We start from the raw sequence: 20,486 nt of genomic DNA, 5'->3' as shown, positions 1-20,486 counted from the left end.
ATGCACCTGTGAAAAGTCAGTGGAAAGAGCTGCCCACAGAAGTACAGCCTGCTGATTTGATTTTATATGTGTTGCAAGCCACCCAATAGTGGCTGGGGCAACCCAGCCAGATGGGCAGGGTTTAGACAATAAAATTATTATTATATTCTCAAAGTTTCTGTTCATGCTGATTTTTTGTCCTAAATCAGGTGCCTGCAGCCCAGCGACCAAGACCCGTTCCACTCCATGGTAGTAAAGAACATAAATAAATTAATATAACAGGTCACATGTTGTGATTACATACTGATTTTTGCTTGGCCACAGGAATATACTGATATAAAAATTAGAGACCCAAGGTGTATATTTTTGATTGTAACGTTTCAGTATTTCACTATTAATTGCTTTTAACCTCTTAGCTAGAATGTACAAAGGAAAAGGTTTGATTTTTGTGTGAGGTTCCCTATCTAACAAGGTGGCACAGATGGCCCTCCAGGATGTTGTTCTATCATGAGTTAGTTCTGGACTGTAAAACCAGCTATCCTTGAAGCTTCTTGGGAGAAAGTAGAAGGGAAGTGAGATACAAGGAAGGCATGTTAATAGCCCAAAGGCCTGGTTGCCAGAGCAGCAGTGATAGAAGCATGACATTTGAGACCAATGGCCTGGTCACATTTGGGCCACTCCAAGGTGATTGCAAGGGTGAAGATACTGATATGGAGCCATGCGTGGTTTTTGTTGTGTTGTTTTTTTTTTTTTTTACTTCTCATGACCTGTAACCTTTCCTGATGTATGTAGAAGGATGTTTATGTTTTAAGAATGTTTAGATATTTTGTGGCTCTTTGTGTGCTGCCAAAAAGCCCTTGTTCTGATGCTCCTCATGGCAGACTTCTTAACTGGGAGTTCTAGCCTATTGCAATAGCTACAATCAATGCTGTGTCCCTCCTGGACTTGAATTAATTTCCTTGGTTCTATGTTTTATTTAAGAGGTGGTCCCTCAGCTGGGTAACAAACAGAGTGGTGTAGAAGTACATTCTTACTACAGTACTTGTGTAGAAGTATATGCCACTATTATGGTCTTTCACTTAGGCAGAAAGAGTAAAGTGCTTAACAGTGACTGGAAGCCTCAGGCGAATATTTGGGCTATCTGAAGAATGGGATTCTTTTCCTCACCTACTGCCCACTTACCCATGGCCAGCCTTTTCCTCTGCCTCTATAGAGTTACAGCAGCTTAGCCAGTGGTAGCTTCAAGTATGCTTGCAATGCCCCATCATGAACAAAAGAGCCTTGCTGGATCAGGCCAATGGATTATCTAGTCCAGCATCCAGTTCTCACATTGGTCAAGCAGATGCCCTGATGGGAATCCTACAAACAGGACCTGAGTACAACAACAGCATTCTCCCCTCCTGTGGTTTCTGGAAAACGGTTTTTAGAGGCAGGAAGTGGCTGAAAACGGAGGCAGTACACTGCCATCATGGCTGATAGTGACTGGTAGATCCACAGAGGCACATCAGGATTCTTAATTTTTAAAAGACATTCAAATTGGTGGCCCCTGCCACATGGAAGCCAGGTTTTAACTCCTGTGAAAGAGGGGCATCTCAAACCAGTCACAACCAGAAAGATGCCCCCCCATCCCAAATCCATTAGTGCACAACAGTGATGAACAGGAGAGATTCCTGCATCTCTGGGGCATTTATAGGTGTGAAATTTGCCATGAGGCACAAAATTCAACCTATTAAACAAGCTCCTACTCCAACATGGAATCATATTAATTTCCTTTTGCATTATTTACTCTGAGCAGAGTTTAATATGTCACAACATTTAGGGGTGGGGTCCTGCCTTTTCAAAATGACTGAAAGCTTATCCTAACCTGATGGGGTGCCTTATGTTTGCTTTGTGAGGATGTTTGATGGTGAAACAACGATGCAAACTGCAGCTGAAGAAGAAGGAAAGCTTGACACATTTGAAATAAGTTTTTAGAAATCCAGCTCTTGGTTTATTAAATTATGGACACAAATGCAGTCCAGAGCAATAACAAGCAACCAAATGGTGGAAGGGTAAACCCAAAACTCCAACATGCCTGCCCTGCTTTGCACCTGTTGACAAGTCAAAATTTGGTCTTGCCACAAAGAATACTGATTTTTGTAGCCAGCTGGGAAGAGACAAGCAACAAAGGTTCTTGGTTCAATGAAACCAGAAAGCCTTCTATTTCTTAATACTACTAATCTATGTCCGGGTCTGGGAATGAGGGAAGATATCCGAGGCCCTTCCCATGAGTTGCAACATGCCATCAGCACTCTCCCTGGCACTTCCTACTTCAAAAATAAATGTGCCTGTCCCAGATGGGGACTCTGTTCTTTCTGGAATTGAGAAAACAATGTGTTTTGGGGGGCAAATGAAGCTAGCAGCATGCTCAAATGTTTCTGCATATTCAGCTTCTTGGTGGCAGGGAACGAATGGAGTAAAAATACAGATGCAGAATGTTCCCAGAGCTGGTCCCCAGAGGCACCTGATGAAAACCAAGATGTGAGCACATGGTCTTGAAACACAAAAAGGATGCCCATGACCCTTTTTCAGGCAACAAGTTTCCCAAAACGGCATCAATGAGACAAGGGAGCATCTCAGTCTAGGAAAGTCTCCCCCCAGCTCCACTGGACAAGTTCGTTGCCTTCTTGTGATCAAGTGTCTACAAAGAGCCAGTCACTGTCAACCTCAAGAGCATTCCTTCCATGTTTCCAGGCACAGCAGCGACAAGGCAGTTTCAAAGACCTGATGGCAGGAGGCCCCAAGCGACAGATGCTGGCGCTTTTCCTGCACAGGCCCTTTCACTGTGGGGAGGAGTCAGAAGCTCCTCTTGTGCCCAGCTCAGAAAAGCCCTCTTTGGATGGCCCTTTGAGGTCAGGAAACAGAACAGACGGCACTGGCTTTTTGGTCCTTGAGTGCTTGCTTCCTCTGAAGTTCCCTGGTGATACGTCGCCTGATGCCAATCAAGTAGAGTTCTCGATCAAACAGGCCAGCAGCCAGTGGGATGCTGGAAAGAGACAAGGCAGCATTTAGGTGGGAAGTGACACGCAGGTGGAGGAAGCTGCATCTTCACAAGCCATAAAAGCAGGACTCTGGGACCTGCCTGGCATCTCCAACACTTGTTGAACTCTTAACTCCCAGCAACCCCAGTAGCCAGCATCGTCAAGGCTCAAGGAAGATGCTGGTGCTGATGGTGGGGAGTATTATTCAGCAACATCCAGAGGGCCTCTGTTTTCCCATCCTTGCTGTCAAGGGATATCCATGCCAGGTGTGGGGAACCTCCAGATGCTGCTGGACTATGACTTCCACCAGCCCCAGTGGCTGAGTAGGATGAGAAGAGTTGAGAGAATAATAATAATAATAATAATAATAATAATAATAATAATGTATTACTTATATCCCACCCATACAACTGGGCTGCCCCAGCCACTCTGGTTAATCATGCTACTGCCAAAATAAAGACTTTTTACTGAATTAGACCACACATCCCTCTCTGGGGACTAGTCTGCAAGACCTGTGCTGCCTGCCCATGGCGCAATTCCTGTGCCAATGTGGTTCCCTACAGCAGGGGAACAAGTGCTACCAGTCTGCTCTCTCTTGGAGGCTGCTTAGTACCTACCCCTCATCTCCAGCCCTCCATCAGATTCATGCCAAAGGCCACCATGACGCAAAGTGTCAATACTAACTTGTCTCTTCCAGGTCTCACTTTGACACGAAACAACCCATATACAGGCCGGTGGTCTGACGTTTTGATCCCAAGGCAGGAAGAGTATTTCACAGCTTGAATGTCATCCTTGTGACGGCTCCGGTAGATCACACGATCCTGAGAAATCCAAGGGGCAAAGAGGGGAAAGGTGAGTTAATCGCTACAGCAGAGAAACAGCCAGCTCTCTTCCAAGGGCACTTTCCTTTTCACAAGCATAAAAGACACTCGGTGGCCAAGTGCTGTACTTCTTTCCCACCAAGGCACAATATCATTCTTCCTGACGTTTCCAGGTGAGATGCTGTCTGCTGCTCATGTAGAAGTTCTTACCGTGTACGATGGTGTCCTCTGCTTGGAGGTAGTATCGTAGGAGTCCTGCCCAACATCAAACTTGTAGGAAGGGCGGAAAAGAATGGGAGCCTCTTGGAACCCCTTGAAAATTGATCCTGTGGGAGGGAAGGACGCAAAGAGTCAACTTTCCCCATGGCTTCATCAGGGCTGAATCAAGCTTTAGTTTTGGGATGGAAACATGGCTGTGATATTCTCCTTACCACTGGCCATTTCCTTAATCAACTGGTCATGCTGTAGCAACTTAGACATGTCCGCTTCCAGCCCTTGGCTAAGGATCTGCTCCACCACCTCCCGATCCTCGTTCAGGCGGAAATTGAAGTCCCCGAACCAAAATACATTGTCAAAGTGGGTTGTGACGTCTGCTGCAGAGCCAAATGAAAGGGAGCTGGGATTAGGTGAGGAATCTTACCATGACCCTATTTCAGCTGAAGATCCAAGATGCAGAAGCTCAGCAACCAAATTGTGAGATGCAGGAGTTTGATGAGATTGTCACAAGCCTTGACCTTCAAGAAGCACGTAAATAAACTGCTAGGTACTGCCACTGTTAACATTCTAAATTAAGGGGGATGCCTCCTCAGCAGCTTAACTCTGGAGCTCCCTTCTTCAAGGGCTTTATGGTGGCCTAAATACATTCTCTTATGTTTACTGGGCCAAAGGAAAATAAATTATAACTGATGAGGTTTTCAATCTCTCTGAAGATTGTGGACTTCCTCCTCCTTCCCTGCACAGGAGGGCAGCAGATTAGAAGTTTCAGCCTCTAGTTAGTGGAAAGCCATTGCCTGTAATTGGCAGTTCCTCTACGTCACACTAAACTGTGGTTTAGCATGACATGCATGAGCAGGAGGAACTCCAGCAAATTTCAGGCTCTGCCTTGCAGCTGGAAGGAGGAGTTCAAAAACATTCACTTTGGCTTGTGTTAACTGTGTTTACCATTAACCACATGAGGGCTAGACCACTGATTTGGAGAGGAAAATCAGCGTATTTTTTAGAACCAAGTTTTCCATGGTGGTTTACATCTACTGGGAAGGAGCAGCTCATTACAAAATTGCAAGTATTTCACACAACAAAAAAGGGCCTTTCTTCCAGACATCAAGCTACTCACAAGGGCTGGAGCGATAGGGGTTGGTATCTGGAATGTTTTTTGGAAGTGTAAGAGCCTGGATGGTTTTGTTGTAGTCCAGGACCCTCTCGTACACTTTGCCATCTCCAGCTGAAAAAGAAAAGACAGTCTGCTTAATGCAAGGCCTCTTGAAAACAGGAAACAGGGGGCAGAGTTCATGGGTAGCTTGCTCTGGCAATTAATTATCAAGAGATTCCTATATAGAGAAGAGGCGATGGATTCTGTTTTGAAACCCAGCTGTACTGCACAGGTCCTGGGCAGGATGAGGTGTGGTCCACAAGGCTGAGTCAAGGCAGCCCAATTTAGCAGTCAGCACCACCAAGCATGTTAAGCAAGATTTTCCTCAAAACAGACTATCCAAAGATCCAGAAATGCCACACATACAAATACAGACATCCAGCAACCGAAAAATGGGAAGAGGACAAAGACCGGGGGGAGGGACAAAGCCCAGAAATGCCAACAGAGGATAGTACATTAATTTCTCCACCCCATAGAGAAGCTCTATGTAATCTAAGACTTGGAGGAAAACATCTGGTCAATTGCCTTTCCTCTGCTTCCGTCTCTCTCTCACAGACACACAGTCCCATATTCCACAAATACCCAGCCTGATCTAAATGGTTCATTTTAGCGCCTGCTCTTAAAATGAGATGTTGGTGACAAGTCCCATTCAAACCATTGATCCCGGAAAGAAGGGGCAGCAGTGTTCCTTGCCCCATCTGCTTCTTTTATATGGGGATGGGGGCCTGGGGAGATACTCACACGTGAAGTGGGAGGTAATGAAGAGGAAGGAAGTGCCGAAGAAGGTGAAGCAAACTCCGAGGGCCCCCTTGGTCTTGATCTGAGACACAATGCGAGTTGTCACGGTGGCATATTCCACCTCTGGAAGGAAGGAGGGAGAGAATGCCTGTCACAGGTGATGCACCCAACTCGTGGCCAACCCTGACCTCTGGCATAAACCAAGATCACAGGCCAGTGGTGGTGGTTAAACAAGGGACTTTCCTTCCAAAAAAAGTTGAAGCTTCTGCTTATATTGGTGCAGATTTCATCACATTGAAGAAAAACAGTAACAACCGACCCCTGGGTTTGAGTCATTTTAATTCTGTTGGATATTGCGGTTTTATGGGCATTTTTAAAATTAGATTGATTATAAATGGTTAGTTTCTCTCTCTCCTATCTCCCAGTCCCTACTTCGGAATGGTTTTCTAGGATTTGGGATATAGCAGTAATGTATAATATAAATTAATTTATTGTAACCATGCATGGGGAAATATTCTGTATGAATTATTGAAAAAAAGAGCAATTTTAATTTTGGTTTGGAATTAGAAGTTTGGAGAAGACATTAAGACCCTGTTTATTATTAATGTTACTTTAAAAAGAGTAATATATTATCTGCACATTTTTTTCTCTTTTTGTCCTATTCTGTGAAACATAGTAAGAACGAGAAAATATTATGTATGGCTTAATTTAATTTGCTGGAAGCTGCCTTGACCCCTAAAGGATAAATAAATAAATACTGTCCCTAAATAAATTTAAATCCAGCTTGATTAGATTTAATACTTATACCTTGCTTTTATATCCAAGTAATAATCAAAGCAGCTTAACAATGCAAAGCAACGAAAAACTAACTAATAAACTGAAACTGATACGGGGACAAATAGAAGAAAACACCTTCACCCCGGTATGGCTCCCCTTTATCATATACACAGCCCAACAAGACGACAAGAATCCACCAATAGCATACAAATCAATATGGTTAACTTGATGCAAAAATACCCACCTCACTCACACATGAAAACGAAGTTCACCATGGCCAATCACAAACAAACAACCACACCCTAGGCCAACCCCAGCCTCTCTCACCACCAAAGGAACACAAACAAATAGTAACGAGAACCCACAAAACTGACGCTGACACAAAACCCCACCTATACACTAAGTAGAAGCATTGCCACCCACCCCCACTCCCCTCACCCATTCCCCCCTTCACCTCTTTCCCCCTTTTCTTCCTAATATAACACTAATGTCTCATCAAATGAAACTGATCTGTAGAAAATGTAACTTGAAAAAAGAGACATTGCACATACTTTTGTAAACCAAGAAACCTTTAATTAAAAATATGTTTAAATAAAAAAAAATGCAAAGCAACAAAAATACTAAAACTACATATTCAAGATCAACGATAAGAAATTCAATCCATAAATGACTTAAAACTTTTTTCAAAGACCACCCAATTGGCAAGCCCCACCTGAGCAGAACCAGATGAGGTCCCTCCGCAGGAAAACTGACATGTAGAGCACACCGTGAGATGCCGCAAAGAGCATGACGTAATGGGGGCCCAGCGTCTCCTGCAAGCGGATCTCCCACTCACGCCTGGCAGGGGGAAGCAAAGGAAAGGAAACCTGTTGCGTGAGCTTCTCCTCACCCAGCCTTGAACTCCACCAGACATGTTTCAAAAAGGCTTGCTAGTGACAAGTGTCAGGCTCATTTACATGACATGGGGTGTCTGACACTGTTCTAAAAAGTGCAGAGAATCCTCAGCAGTGCCCCCAGATTTAGGTTGTACCCAGCTAAGTCCTACTCAGAGCAGACCCACTGAAATAAATGAACGTAAGTTAGTGTCATGGACTGGCTGGATGCAGAGGAGTGGTGGGAGGCAACAGCTGGGGAAACCCTTAGGGAACCCCTAAGGGAGGAAGGCTCAGAGCCAAAGGATTTGTGCTGAGACTATGATGAGTGGTCAGAGGGAGAAGGAGCAGGCTGGAAGGAGGAGGTGTCCGCAGTAGGAGAGGTGGAGGGTTTAGTGAGCAGGAACAGGCTGTGGCAGAGGGCAGTTCAGACTGAGGCTTAAGCAGATGCTAGAGAGGAGAGGGGTCAAGAGGCTGCTGAAGAATACAGGGAATCTCCGCCTCCTGCTGCGACCAGCTCCCCTCACCCAGTCTTTGAGAATGCACAGAGAAATGAAAAGAGCAGTGATTAGTTGTGTGCAGACGCAGTTTGTGACTGCGTGGGGAAACTCTGGAAAGAAGAAGTCTTAGAGAGGGGTGGGAAGGCAGGAAACTTTAGTCCTTGCAACTGCTTCACTGGGGCAAGACGTCCTAGGAAATGTTGCTGAGACCACTAAGCCTGAGCTCTGTGGCTGGTTTCCTTGAATAAAGATTCAACTTCACTGGCCTCGGGTGATTTGTTTTTTTGTTTGTTACTGACCTACACCTGACTCAAGCCCTGACAGTTAGCCATGTCCATCAGCTTAAATGCATCTACTCTGAGTAGGACTAGTACTGGATGCAACCCCAGACTTCTGAATCCTTGCAAGGAACTCTCCGCTCCGCCCACAACAGAGGCGAGGCAAAGGCCTCCTGCCTCCCAGGAGCCCCGGGGCCCTTATTTCTGACACTGACAATGATCCAAACTGAAGAAACAGGGTACACTTGCATCAGGCAGCAGGAGGTCTGTACTGGCTATACTCTACAAGGGGAGCATTGCCCTGCATGAGGTCCCGTGGCAGTGCTCAGCTACAGACTTTGACCCCTTGCAGGCAAACCACCCTCTGTGCAGTGGGTGGGGGTTATGAGGCCAAAGCCAGCTTCTCTTGGTTTCCATACCTATCTGGGCAGCCTTCTTGGATCCCTATCACATACATGTCCTGGGCAAAGTCAGGGCCTGGCGGCAGCAGGAAATCATCCAACACCTCAGGAAGTTCCTGCAAGACAAGGAAGACTTTTCCAAACTCTAGGTGAGTACTGTACTTAAGTGGGAGGGTGATAGGGAAGGAGAAGGAATGGACTCTCAAGGACACAAGCGCCAACAGGTTAAGGGGATATAACCAGCAAGCTGACCACAATAAACCAGTAGAGTTCTTTAGGTTTACAGACACACATCATGCACTCCAGGTGTGCTTCCAATAAAGTTTCCATAAAGGTATAAAACAAGTTCAAAACAGGAATCATAAGGTGGCACCACCAGGGAACGTCTACACTTCTTAAGTGGCACATGTAAAATGTCACAAGGGATGTGAGCAGGAATGATCTACTCTGCCATCTTGCTTGCTGTATGTGGGCAAAGCTGTTATTGTGACCAGATTTGCAGGATGTGCATGACAGAGGGAGGAAGAGGCTTCCCAGACAATTTTGGAGACAACTATGCATAGAAACATAAGAAGCCGCTTGATACTGAGTCAGTCCATCTAACTCAGTATTGTCTACAATGACTGGCAGTAGTGGCTCTGCAGGGTTTCTGATGAGACATTCCCAGTCCTGCCTGAAGATGCCGCTGGAGATGGCACCTGGGACTTTATGCATGCAAAGCAGGTACTCTGCCATTGAGCTATGATAGCCCTTTCCAAATAAGTATTCTTGACTTAGCCAGGCTCCCTGGGTCAAAGGCCAATCACCAGGCAAAGCCCCCGGCCAGCCCTCTTCTTCCCTCACCTTTTGGCCCTGCATATTCCAGGTGGCAACAAAGATGCCAATGTTCCGGTCAGGAAAATACCGGTTCAATTCCTCTGCTCCCAGCAGTGCACCAGTCGCCAAAAGGCTGCCTTCCAAATAACTTCTGTAGGGAAAGATAGTGCATTATTTCTTTTTAAAAAATAATAATTATAAATTTGCTTCATTTGAGGCCAAAGTGAAAACTGCCCAGTGATGCAACAGCACTAATGTCCTGCCTGGGTGGGGTTTCTATACAGGTGGAGGTGTGCTGTGCCACACCCTGCACTCTTGTGCTTGAAAGATGGGTCTGGAAACAGAACAACAGCTGATGAGGCCACTGGGATAGTGAAGGAATACACTCCTAAAACCCAACACATAACCTGTTCACTGCATTCAAGACCAAACTCCTCCAAGAGAGTCCCATTGAGAATATGCAGCAGTAAGTCAAACTGTAAGATGTAACTCAAGCATGTGTCACTATGGCCAGATCTGCACCCTCAAGGCGCTGGCTGGCATGTCAGTCTAAGTGGAGCCGGGGCCTTGCTGGCCAAGGTTGTCACCTGGACAACTGTAATGCCACAATCCGCTATCCCAGATTGCTTTCCTCATTCTTTCTTCCTTGGGAAATGAAAAACAAAACAAAAACAGAGTTTGGGAAACATCCTATGAGAGTCAGGGAAGGCAGGCAGGTGGGGAATTACCTAGTTAAAAGGTAGTGCCCTTCTATTATGTACTGGTGTAACAAAATATAGCAGGATGCTGAATCATAAATACTACTGGGAATCCTGTAAAATATATTATGTACTTCTATTTATTTGCTCCCCCCCTCATTCCTTTCTTCTTAGTGCTTCTTAGTGCCATTTATTTCTTTTTGTGTGTATTTATATTCATAAGGTATGGGAAATAAAAAGATGAAGGCAAATGAACTAAAAGTTTAAATAAATATATTCTGAAAATCTAAGGGGCCCTTTTCGGAAAGAGATGAGAATGGGTTATCAGATTCCTGCTAACTCCTGTTCCTAAGTCTTTCCCTGGGACGACCTCAGGGATTTTTTATTCCAACAGAAAATTCCGTCCCCACCTCACTGAGCACTCAGTGAGAATTAGCATAAGTGTACCTGTGGAGGAATGCTCCTCATGACTCCCCCCTTGACCTCCCCCCACGCTACAAGGACCCTACCTGTTCCGCACATCCCTGACGCGGATGGGGGTCAAGAGACTGAAAGTGGACTTCATGGAGGTGGTGGAGCAGTTGTCACAAACCATCCCGTGGCTGTGGAGCCTGGTGTCACTCCAGCTGCTGCCTGCCCTTGGAAAGGCACTCTGGGAGCAAAGCCTGTAATCCGCCCAATCTGGGTCGATCCTATTAGTTGTCCTCAGAGAAGGGAAGGAGCCATCAAGCTCCAGAGGGGGCGGAGGATGGGTGGGCATCACTCTAGACAGCTTCCCATGCAAGTTGCCATGCCTGGTGGGGGGTGCCTCCGAAGCTTGCTGCAAGCCACAGAGGGATTCCTGGTCACAGTGCGAATTGCTTGTGGAGGCTGCCATCTGTCCCAGATGATTCTCCCCTTGGAGGGATCCGTTGGAGGAGCCCATCTCAGAGGGATCTACCAAGCTGTCTCGGCTCATCCTGAAGAGCCTCCTCCTCCGCCAGATCAGTTCATCGAGAGAAGAAGTTCGCTCAAGTCTTGGGGGCTTGCGGGGAGGCTTTGGGGTGAATGACCTGAGCTCCGTGTGGGCCTGGAACCCTTCTAGATGGCTTTCCAAAGCGTTGTTGAAAAAGGAAGCCTGGATTTCTTGCTGGTGCTTGGAGAGGAAATCCACGTTGTCACCCGCCTCCTGTCTGGCAGCCCGAGCAGCCTCCTTGGGTGGTATGTTTTGTGGTACTTTGTCCTCAGGGTTTGGTGTGTGCTCCATTGTCCCCTAGGAAAATCCATTGGATATCCCATCTATGCGGAAGTCAAGGCAACAGCCTAATGCATGTTTTCCTGAGTGGGAAAAGAACCCCAATCAGGACACCAGTGTCAGGAACGGAAGGCCCGTTGCCTGAATATGAAGATGCATTGCTGGGATCCACCTAAGAATAAAATAACAACAACAATAATGTATTTTGTATTTATTTATTTATTTTTTTAAAAAAAGATTAGCCAAGATCTCCAGGCATTATTAAAGGCTTCCCACCTGAAGCTCCCAACCTCCACATAGGATCTCTGCTTTCTAGAATAACTGTTTTTTATTAGTTTTTATAGGAGTGCTTTTGGTGTTTTATGTTGTTATCGTGTTGGACTGTGAATATGACATTCTGGGCTCCCTTTAGGCAGGACAAAGGTGTAACAAGCAAATAATTTAAATATATTATTGATTAGCCAGGTCACTCCCATTTGACAGGTGGCCAGCTGAGACTGACTCGCAAGTCAGGAACCTGGGATGAGGGTGCATCAGTTGATTCAGGGGTGCTTTGTTTCCACAGCCTGCAACTGTGTGGGAACACCGTCATGAGCAGTGACAGTGTTTGTGTACACAGAATCTGCCTGGCAGCAGCTGTTCAAGTCTAAAGCTCCGGAAAGGTGCTGCCACTCTAAGGCTCAGTCACGCCCCTCCGTTTCTCAGAGAAGCTGCAAGGACCCATAGCTACAAGCAAACAGTTTGACTCAGCCAACACACCTCTTTCCATAGCAGGTTTTCTCAGGGATTGCTTGAATCAAGAAATATGAGGTTGGCCATCAATGTGGCCCAGTGTTTGGGAAGAAGACAGGACTGGATTCGAGACCTGCTTCTTCTACAGCCGCTCTTGCTTAGCCTCTTTAGCCCTGTCTATAAAATGGGAATAGCAGCTGCCTCTGTAGGCACAAGAACGCTAAGCAGCAATGGCTGATGGCTCTGTCCTAAGGCCTTTGTCAAGGCAGTGATCCAGAGCTCAAAAGGAGGGATGCCAGCAGAACAAGGGCCTGTTTTGAAACTGTAAAAACTTTAGCATACACTGTGAGTTTCAATAGGATATTTAAGCAGCTACCCAGCTAAGTTATACTAGAGAGTAGAGCGGACCCACTAGAGGTTAATGGAACTAAGTTAGTCGTGTCCACTATTCTGCAGTGTGTGTTTATACATTTATATTGACCTAAAAAATAAAATGCTGCTGTGATACAGTATTTCATACAACCACACACACACACACACCAATGCATGTAAGCACGAAATAGAACTCTACCAAAGTTTCCGCTGGATCCCTTTTAGAATTGCGGTTTGTCACCAAGATAATATATATGTCATTGTGATTAACCAACAAAAAATATCATTTGTATTAAAGCAGCCGATGAAGGTGCGATTCAAACCGTTTCCATGCATATTATTCACAGTAATAATATGTAACACAGTAACATGCGTATACACACACAACGTGCGTTGAGACACCCTGTCCCGGGACAAGCCCCACCCGCATCCTCTTCCCTCCAGTCCCACCCGCCGCCTCCATCAGCACCCCCAAACCTGCAACCCTCTGAATGAGGCCAGGCCGCTTTCCTCCCCGGCCTCTCGTCGCCGCTGCCCTCCTCTGCCTCCTCCTGCGGGGCCTCCCTGCTGCTCCTCCCAGCCGCCTCACTCCGCGAGGGGAGCCAGAAGCTCGAGTCCTCCTCGGAACCGCCGCCTCAGAGATGGGCCTAGCGGCGGGGACTCCAATTCCCATCAGCCCCTGCGAGGGCGGCCAATGGCAGGGCATGACGGGAGTTGGAGTTCCGAAACACCTGTAGAGGCGTCCTGGAGGGGGTGTCTTCCCCACCACGGACCACGACGACGAGGGCTTTTACTACTTTAAAATAAATGGATACTGCCTTTCTATCTTAGAAACAACAGCAACAATAGTAGTAGTACTTTATATAGTATGGCACCACTTTTACCGGTTTTTCAACCTGTGGGTACTCAGATGTTGTTAAACTACAACTCCCATCACCCCTAGCTAGCAAGGCCAGAGCTCAGGGGTGATGGGAGTTGTAGTCCAACAACATCTGGGGACCCACAGCTTGAGAACCGCTAAAAGTGTCCGTGGTACATTGTGTGAGGGATCCCTAAGTTAGTCCTATACTGCAGTCATGGGCTTTAAAAGCAGGAGCACCTCTGTGGCCCTCCTGGGATTACTGGACTCAAACTCCCATCAGCCCCTGAGAACACATCCAATGGCCAGGCGTGATGGGAGTTGTAGTCCAATAACTCCTGAAGGCCCACAGCTCTCCCCCCGCTCCTCTCAAATTCAGGGTTTTACTCATTTACTACATTTATGTTCCAATTCTCCCACTTTGATCTTCACAATGACCCTGTGAGGTAGGTAAGGCTAAGAAGGAGCCACATGCTCCAGCTGGCTGTATCCACTGTTAGCTTCTACTCAGAGCAGACCCACTGAACCTGATTGGACACAACTAACGGCAGTGTATTGATTTCAGTAGGTCTGCTCTGAGCAGACGGCAATCCTAGTTTTCCAGCTTTTTTATTAGCATTATTTAAAACATGGTGCTGAGGGGGAGATGCCTATGGTTCTACTGTGGCGCATGATAGGGTCTTCTGTTGTGACCAGCCCCTCCCCTTTGGAAGAGATATACTTTGAGAACCCCAATTCTTCTGCGTGACCCCCCAATAACCACAAGCCAAGTAAATTGTGAAACGTGCTTCAGAGCACAAAATATTTTATTTTTTTAAAGAATGTACAGTGTGTTGATTCTAACATTTAGAGAGGACAGGGAGAAGGCTCTCTGTGCCAAGGAAAACCTCTTGAGCTGAGAACATGTTTTGGCGGGTCCACATGAAAAGACACAGAATCAGAGACAGCTGCACAAAATGGGCAGAATGGCCAGTGGGGCACAAGTATTTGAGAAGACTTGGAAGGTAAAAAAAGAAGCAGCCATCATCACACTGTCAGCAAAAAGTCCAGGGCTCTTGAATGTGGATCGTTAACAATTCCTCCTGAACACAAGTAATCCCTTCGTCACATATTTAAGGCTTTCCAGATTCCAAATATGTGGATTTAACCCATAAACACTCCAGTCAATATTAATAAATCAGTAATAATAATCATGATTTATTTATATGCTGCCCATCTGACTGGGTTACCCCAGCCACTCTGGGTGGCTTCCAACAAATTAAAACACAATTAAGATCAAACATTTAAAATTCCCTATAGAGGGCAGCCTTCAGATGTCATCTAAAAGTCAAATAATTGTTTATTTCTTTGACATCTGATGGAAGAGCATTCCAGAGGGAGGGTGCCACTGCTGAGAAGGCCCTCTTCCTGGTTCCCTCTAACCTCACTTCTCGCAGTGAGGGAACCACCAGAAAGCCCTCAGAGCTGGATCTCAGTGTCTGGGCTGAATGATGAAGGTGGAGATGCTCCTTCAGGTATGCAGGGACAAAGCCGTTTAGGGCTTTAAAGCACCAACACTTTGAATTGTGCTCGGAAACGTACTGGGAGCCAATGTAGATATAATTTGGGACCAGTGTTATATGGCCCCAGAAGCTGCTCCCCATCACCAGTCTGGCAGCCGTATTCTGGATTAGTTGTAGCTTCCGAATCACCTTCAAAGGTAGCCCCACATACAGCACATTGCAGTAGTCCAAGCGGGAGAAAACCAGAGCATGTACCACTCTGGCGAGACAGTGTGCAGGCAGATAGGGTCTCAGCCTGTGTACCAGATGGAGTTGATAAGACAGCTGCCCTGGACAGTGTTGATCTATGCCTCAAGGGACAGCAGTGAGTCCAAAATGACTCCCAGGCTGCACACCTGGTCTAAGGAGTCCAGTTACCCCATTCAGAACCAGGGAATTCCCTGCACCTGCCCACCCTCTGTCCCCCAGAAACAGTACATCTGTCTTGTGAAAATTCAACCTCAATCCATTAGCCGCCATCCATCCCCCAACTGCCTCTGGACACCCACATAGTATGTTTACCACCTTCATTGGTTCCGATTTAAACAGGAGGTAAAGCTGGGTATCATCCACATATTGGTGAACATCTAGCTCAAACCCCCTGATGATCTCTACCAGTGGTTTCAGTGTTAAAAAGCATGGGGGAGAGGACAGAAACCTGAGGCACCCCACAAGTGAGTGCCCAGGAGTCCATTCACTTCCCACTCCTTTCTGGACACGGTGCAGGAGGAAGGAGCTGCATAACAGTGCCTCCAACTAAACATCTCTTTCATCTCTTCAGCATGATTGGTTGTGGTGGGTGAGTGAATTGGCTCCATCACTACCAGAGCAAATCTTAACCCAGCACATAAATAAATATTTAAGTCTCCCTCCTGTTGGGGTTCTGTCAAGCTTAAGAGGGTGTGAGTGTGGCCTACTTCAAAGGGAAGGTTGGCTGAATCAAAATCTGCTTGATTTAATAGAATACCACAGTGATCCTGATCATGAAGTAAGAGAAAGACCCTCCCCCACTTAAAGAACAACAACCTTTAAACCATTACTGCATTAATTTAGAGATTTATAACCAAGAGTTTGAGAGAGAGAGAAAGAAAGAAAGAAAGAAAGAGATATATTGCACTTCAAGAGGAATCGCCAGAGAGAGAAGAGCATCATCTACGATATAAAGAGCTTCTGGGAGTTGTTTGTTTTTTTAACTATACAGTGGCTGCAGAAGGAGCCTAAACACAAACTACATACATACTAGAGAAAATCCACTTCCAATTAATTTTTAATTACAAATCACAGTTTTCCTTTTTCCTTTTTTAATTCATTATACATATATCTATTTGGATGAGCTATGTTTCCTGCCTCCCACTCAAAGGGAGGAGGTGTATTGTGGGAGAAAGGTCAATATGTCAAGAAAAATCCCAGCCAAATATCTCTTAAATGCTTCAGGATAAGCAACAATGCAGGCTGGTGGTTTTATATGCATAAAACTGTGCCCCAAGCCCTGTAAGGCCACAAACTGCAGTGTTAAACGTGACAAATATCCCCCTAAATATTGGGAAAGAGCTCCCCTTTCCTAAAGCATTCAGAAACCACTGAAGAATATATGGATTCCAATCAAAGTCAGCCAAAGGGTGGGGGGAGGACAGTCCTCTCCCCACCTCTCTTTTGATTCTTGCAGCAGAGAGTAGCCATTTCATTACTGGGGATTTGTCTCTCTCTGGAGTTAGAACACTCCAGCTGGCTTTTACGTAACGGGGTGCATTTGATGACTGATGCAAGTCAAGAGTCTCAGTGGGAAAAGCCACCAAAACGAATCTTCCCCTCAATATGAGAGAGGACAGATTCTGTACGTGGCATGGGATTTTGAGAAATTCTTTGTAAATTCATGTGTGACGGCCCAGGTGACAGACTTGCTGGGTGCTATTTTAAGGTGGGGTATTTTCTCTGTCCAATTCTGCCATGTCTTGAGTTTCCTGAAGCTGCAGCAGACTGGAAAAAGACAAGAAATAAAAAGCTGAATCCAATTTCTACCTACACAAGAGAAGAAAAAAATCAACAACCCACAAACAGAACATTTTATTTATTTATTAAATTTGTATACTCGTATACTCGTATGTCTCAGGGCAGTTCATACCAGGGACATTTTCATAAATGTATGGAAACACTACTTCCCTTTGACTCCAAGTTGAATAGATAAACTCAAAATGCAAAGCATCTGGAATTCTGTGCCAAATCAACCTGAATCCCCAAAGCTGAAAGGCTTTTGCAAAAGCATCCCCCAAGCAAACCGGTGGGCTGAGGTGAGACACAAAGAAACGTCTCCTGGTCAGTGGTTCCTCCAAATGTTGCAGGACACCAACTCACAACACCTACGGAGAATTTGCCAAGCCAACTTAGGCAAGCTGTAGTCCAGCAACACCTGGAGGCCCAAAGGTTTCCCGCCACTCCCTGCTCTTGACCATTTACTCACCCCACCCCCAAAAGAATATAGGCTTTGCTCAGGCTGTAAATTATGGGATGTTTTTGCAACAACTCCTCTGTGACCCTCATAACTCCCATCTGTAGAATGGGCAGAAGAGGGAGGATCTCCCTTACCAGGGGGCATGTACATGTGTTTTTTGTGTGTTTCCAGGAATGAACAACGTTACCTGCACAAACTGGGAAGGGTTGTAAAACTGGACTGTGCCGGCTGGGGGTCCTCCTGAAGGTGGCTGCAGTGGAGAAGGAGAGCTTTCCATTAGTGAGATGCAAACAAAAAGAGGCATCACCGTTTCTTACCAAGTTCATTTTGTGCACTTGACAGATGGAAGGAAGAGGTTGCATAACACTGCCAGCGCCCCCAAGTAGGTGCAGAGCAACAGAAGTTTGGTGTTATACATGGATGGAAACACACAAGACACACACACAAAAGGAACTAAACCCACGCATTCTTGGCCCTCCCCCCCCAGCGCTTCAAGAAGTTTCCCACATTGTCAACAGCAGCAGCAGGGTGCAGGGTCATCGCCAAACCAAGGCACATGCACAGACCCAAAATGACTTGCTTGCTTGGGGCATGCGGGAGGAAGAGCAGAAGGGGTTAATGGTGGCCAGTTGCTTGAGGAAGCACCAGCCAGCAACCTGCATTAGTGAGGCTTATGCCTTGCTTGAGAACCGCATGGTGGACTCGCCCCAATTCATATTATCAGAGGAGCCCCCCCCCCCCAGGAAAGTATAAGAAGCACTTGGCTTCTCCCTCACAGAGCTGGGGGAAAGACTTCTGCACTCCTTGCATTTTAAAGGCTAAGAGGCCCAGATGAAGAAAACCTGCTTTGGAGGCTCCTCCAAACGTAAAAGGCCTTAACCCAGACAGATCGATTATCAGATCATTTCGATCTCCAGAAATTGCGCTGTTAGAAGCACCACAGCGTCCATTCCACATTTGTGAAAATTCAGTCTTTTAGTGTGGTAGGAACTCTGGAACTCCCTGCTTATTGGTGTTAGGAAGGTGCCCTCTTGTTCTATTGCTTTAGATACCTGCTGAAAACTTTTCTGCTTCAGCAAGACTATCCAGACCCGTTTGCTTGTTTCATAAAAATTATACACCTCTCAAATGTAAAAAGAAAACGCTGGTGACCAAATGGGGTGACAGATGTCACAGCCAGATCGTGCCCTCACATCCAAAAGGAAAACCTCAAAGCGGTTTACCAAAAATTAAATAAAACAAAAGAATAAAATTGACACTAAGAAGAATTTACAGTAACGATTTAGGAATTTCAAAAATGTAAAAATAGCAGTTGACTAAAAACAGATTAAAACTTGCATCAACTTTCTAAACATCTGGGCAGGCTCATCTAAACAAGAATGTTTTAGCAAGTGCTGAAAAGAGTACAGGAAAGGTCTGACATCAATAGGCAGGGGGTTCCAAAGTGCATTGGTGCTATCTGACTAGGAGATCCAAGTTCTTACAAATGGGAAATGGGTATTATGTGGTACCTTAACAGTGCCTGTTCTGTTTATAAATTTTCGAAACAAACCACCACACAGAGGCGGCTAGTGACGTCTTGGCCCTGTGGGCGGAACCTCCAGCCTGGCTCTCCTCAGGTCAACACCTCCCCTGCAAAGCATCACACAGAGACCAGAGTGCTTTTGGTACATCTGATGCACCACCATGCAGTGGCTGTAAAAACCTTGGTCTGCCACATTCCCTCTTTTGCCCAGGGAATCAAGGACTTTCAGAGAGAGAGAATTATTTTTAAGCAGAACAGCAACATGTCCACTTGGGGATGGCGCATGTTCCAGGTCCCCAAGTATCACTCCCCTTGTACAATAGCCTTCAGCATTATGGTGCTAACTCTACTTCAGAGGTTGTAGGACTACAACTGCCATCACGCCCACCCACTGTTAGGGACCATGGAAGTTGTAGTCCAGCAACTTCTGGAAGGCACCAAGGTTAGAGGAAGCCACTGCAATAGTATTTGAAGGGCAGTAAAAACTCATATCTGAGTGTTTGACATGAGGAGAGTTTAATTTGCTGGGTTCTTCAATGCTGCTCTTTAGTCTTTGTTGCATTGGTTTCAATGTTCTTTGTGTTAAGCTTTAAAGATTCATCATGTTTATCTTTATGCTTTTCCTGTTTGAAGTACAATGCCCTGAATATTCATATCAAACACTGTCTAAATCAGCCTTCCCTTTAAGCTGTAGTTCAACGCTTCTGGTTGGGGAAGGCTGGTCCAAGAATTCCAACAAATAAATATGGGGGGGGGGGTCACCACCATATTTTGAGGAGTGGAATAAATCCAGCTCTCAGTCCTGAGTTATTTCTTCCTGCAAAGACTAAGTAAGTTGTGTCCGTCCCCCACAGAAAGAGGTGGAATGTCCAATGCAGTCAAAATTCTCAAAGGGAAGAATTACTAAGAGAGGAAGGAGCCCAGCTAAACTTGGATCACAACTGCGACTCTCTAAAGGCAAGGAGGAATACTTCATCTTTGTGGCCTCATGTTAGTCCCATGAAATGCAGGTAGGAGAAAATGTGTATTAAAAAGTAAAGCAAACATAAAAGGGGGGGGGGAGAGAGAGAGAGAGAGAGAGAGAGAGAGAGAGAGATGGAGGGTAGGGAGGATGAGAAGAGAACTCAAAGAGGGAGAGAGCCAGGGTTAAGGAAGGATGGCCAGCCAAATGTACCTGATTAAAATGCTGGCTTACTTCACGTGATAATGAGCTCATTGAGCTAGAGCGCGAAAGCTACAAAACAGCAAAAACACACACATACACACACACACAACAACACACACAAAAAAAGGGAATCAAAAAGTCATCATGCAGGCTTCTGCCTCAAGCTCTCTGTTCTCCTATTTTCAATAAATGGGGTGGAGAAAGGACCTTCCGGCACCAATGGTTAAATGATATGAATTACAAAAGGAGGTAAGTTAGCTTAAATTGCAGAAATAAAAAATAAAAGGGCAGGAGAGTAACTTCTTTGGTTAAACACACCCAAGATGCAGCTGGTAATGGT

General features: G+C 45.8%; 2 protein-coding genes and 1 long non-coding RNA gene across 10 annotated transcripts in view; 1 reads left to right on the top strand and 2 right to left on the bottom strand.

Annotated features, from left to right (window-relative positions):
• Positions 1-1,942: 1,942 nt before the first annotated feature.
• On the bottom strand, positions 1,943-13,270 carry INPP5E (inositol polyphosphate-5-phosphatase E). 2 transcript variants are annotated; one of them, XM_080990021.1, is made up of 11 exons: positions 13,085-13,270; positions 10,779-11,675; positions 9,599-9,722; positions 8,774-8,871; positions 7,417-7,541; positions 5,931-6,050; positions 5,154-5,261; positions 4,252-4,410; positions 4,031-4,146; positions 3,684-3,820; positions 1,943-3,004 (listed from the first exon to the last, which is right to left on the bottom strand). In XM_080990021.1, the coding sequence occupies exons 2-11, from the start codon at positions 11,513-11,515 to the stop codon at positions 2,872-2,874; spliced, it is 1,857 nt and encodes a 618-aa protein (XP_080846147.1). In that variant the 5' UTR covers positions 11,516-11,675; positions 13,085-13,270; the 3' UTR covers positions 1,943-2,871. The 2 variants fall into 2 exon arrangements, with proteins under 2 accessions (XP_080846147.1, XP_080846146.1); XM_080990020.1 differs by having other exon boundaries at positions 4,252-4,413; positions 13,085-13,269.
• Positions 13,271-13,637: 367 nt separating this feature from the next.
• Positions 13,638-20,173, top strand: LOC308468097. Its single transcript, XR_013981469.1, has 2 exons — positions 13,638-13,916; positions 19,840-20,173. It is a non-coding gene; the product is annotated as an uncharacterized lncRNA (long non-coding RNA).
• Positions 14,242-20,486, bottom strand: part of SEC16A (SEC16 homolog A, endoplasmic reticulum export factor) — a 40,602-nt gene continuing 34,357 nt past the window's right edge. For 6 of the 7 annotated variants that reach the window (XM_080989695.1, XM_080989693.1, XM_080989697.1 and 3 more), the window contains 3 exons: positions 20,156-20,215; positions 17,644-17,706; positions 14,242-16,984 (listed from right to left, as the gene is read on the bottom strand). In XM_080989695.1, coding sequence (XP_080845821.1) covers positions 16,916-16,984; positions 17,644-17,706; positions 20,156-20,215 — 192 coding nt within the window. In that variant the 3' untranslated portion in view covers positions 14,242-16,915. The remainder of the gene's footprint in view (positions 16,985-17,643; positions 17,707-20,155; positions 20,216-20,486) is intronic. The other variant, XM_080989699.1, reaches the window with a different exon arrangement.

The sequence above is a fragment of the Podarcis pityusensis genome (assembly GCF_964106645.2).
Source record: "Podarcis pityusensis genome assembly, chromosome: Z".
Classification (NCBI taxonomy): Eukaryota; Metazoa; Chordata; class Lepidosauria; order Squamata; family Lacertidae; genus Podarcis; species Podarcis pityusensis.
The sequence above is the reverse complement of the archived record's forward strand: the minus strand, read 5'-3'. Positions and strand labels throughout refer to the sequence as shown.

What these genes read in the sequence shown, in the direction of transcription:
- INPP5E (XM_080990020.1), bottom strand. Translation starts at nt 11,515, where the DNA reads ATGGAGCACACACCAAACCCTGAGGACAAAGTACCACAAAACATACCA. An exon ending in GTCAGGGATGTGCGGAACAG is followed by an intron (nt 9,723 to 10,778) that starts GTAGGGTCCTTG and finishes CTTTCCCTACAG; the next exon opens with AAGTTATTTGGAAGGCAGCC. An exon ending in CCCCTATCGCTCCAGCCCTT is followed by an intron (nt 4,414 to 5,153) that starts GTGAGTAGCTTG and finishes TTGGCTCTGCAG; the next exon opens with CAGACGTCACAACCCACTTT.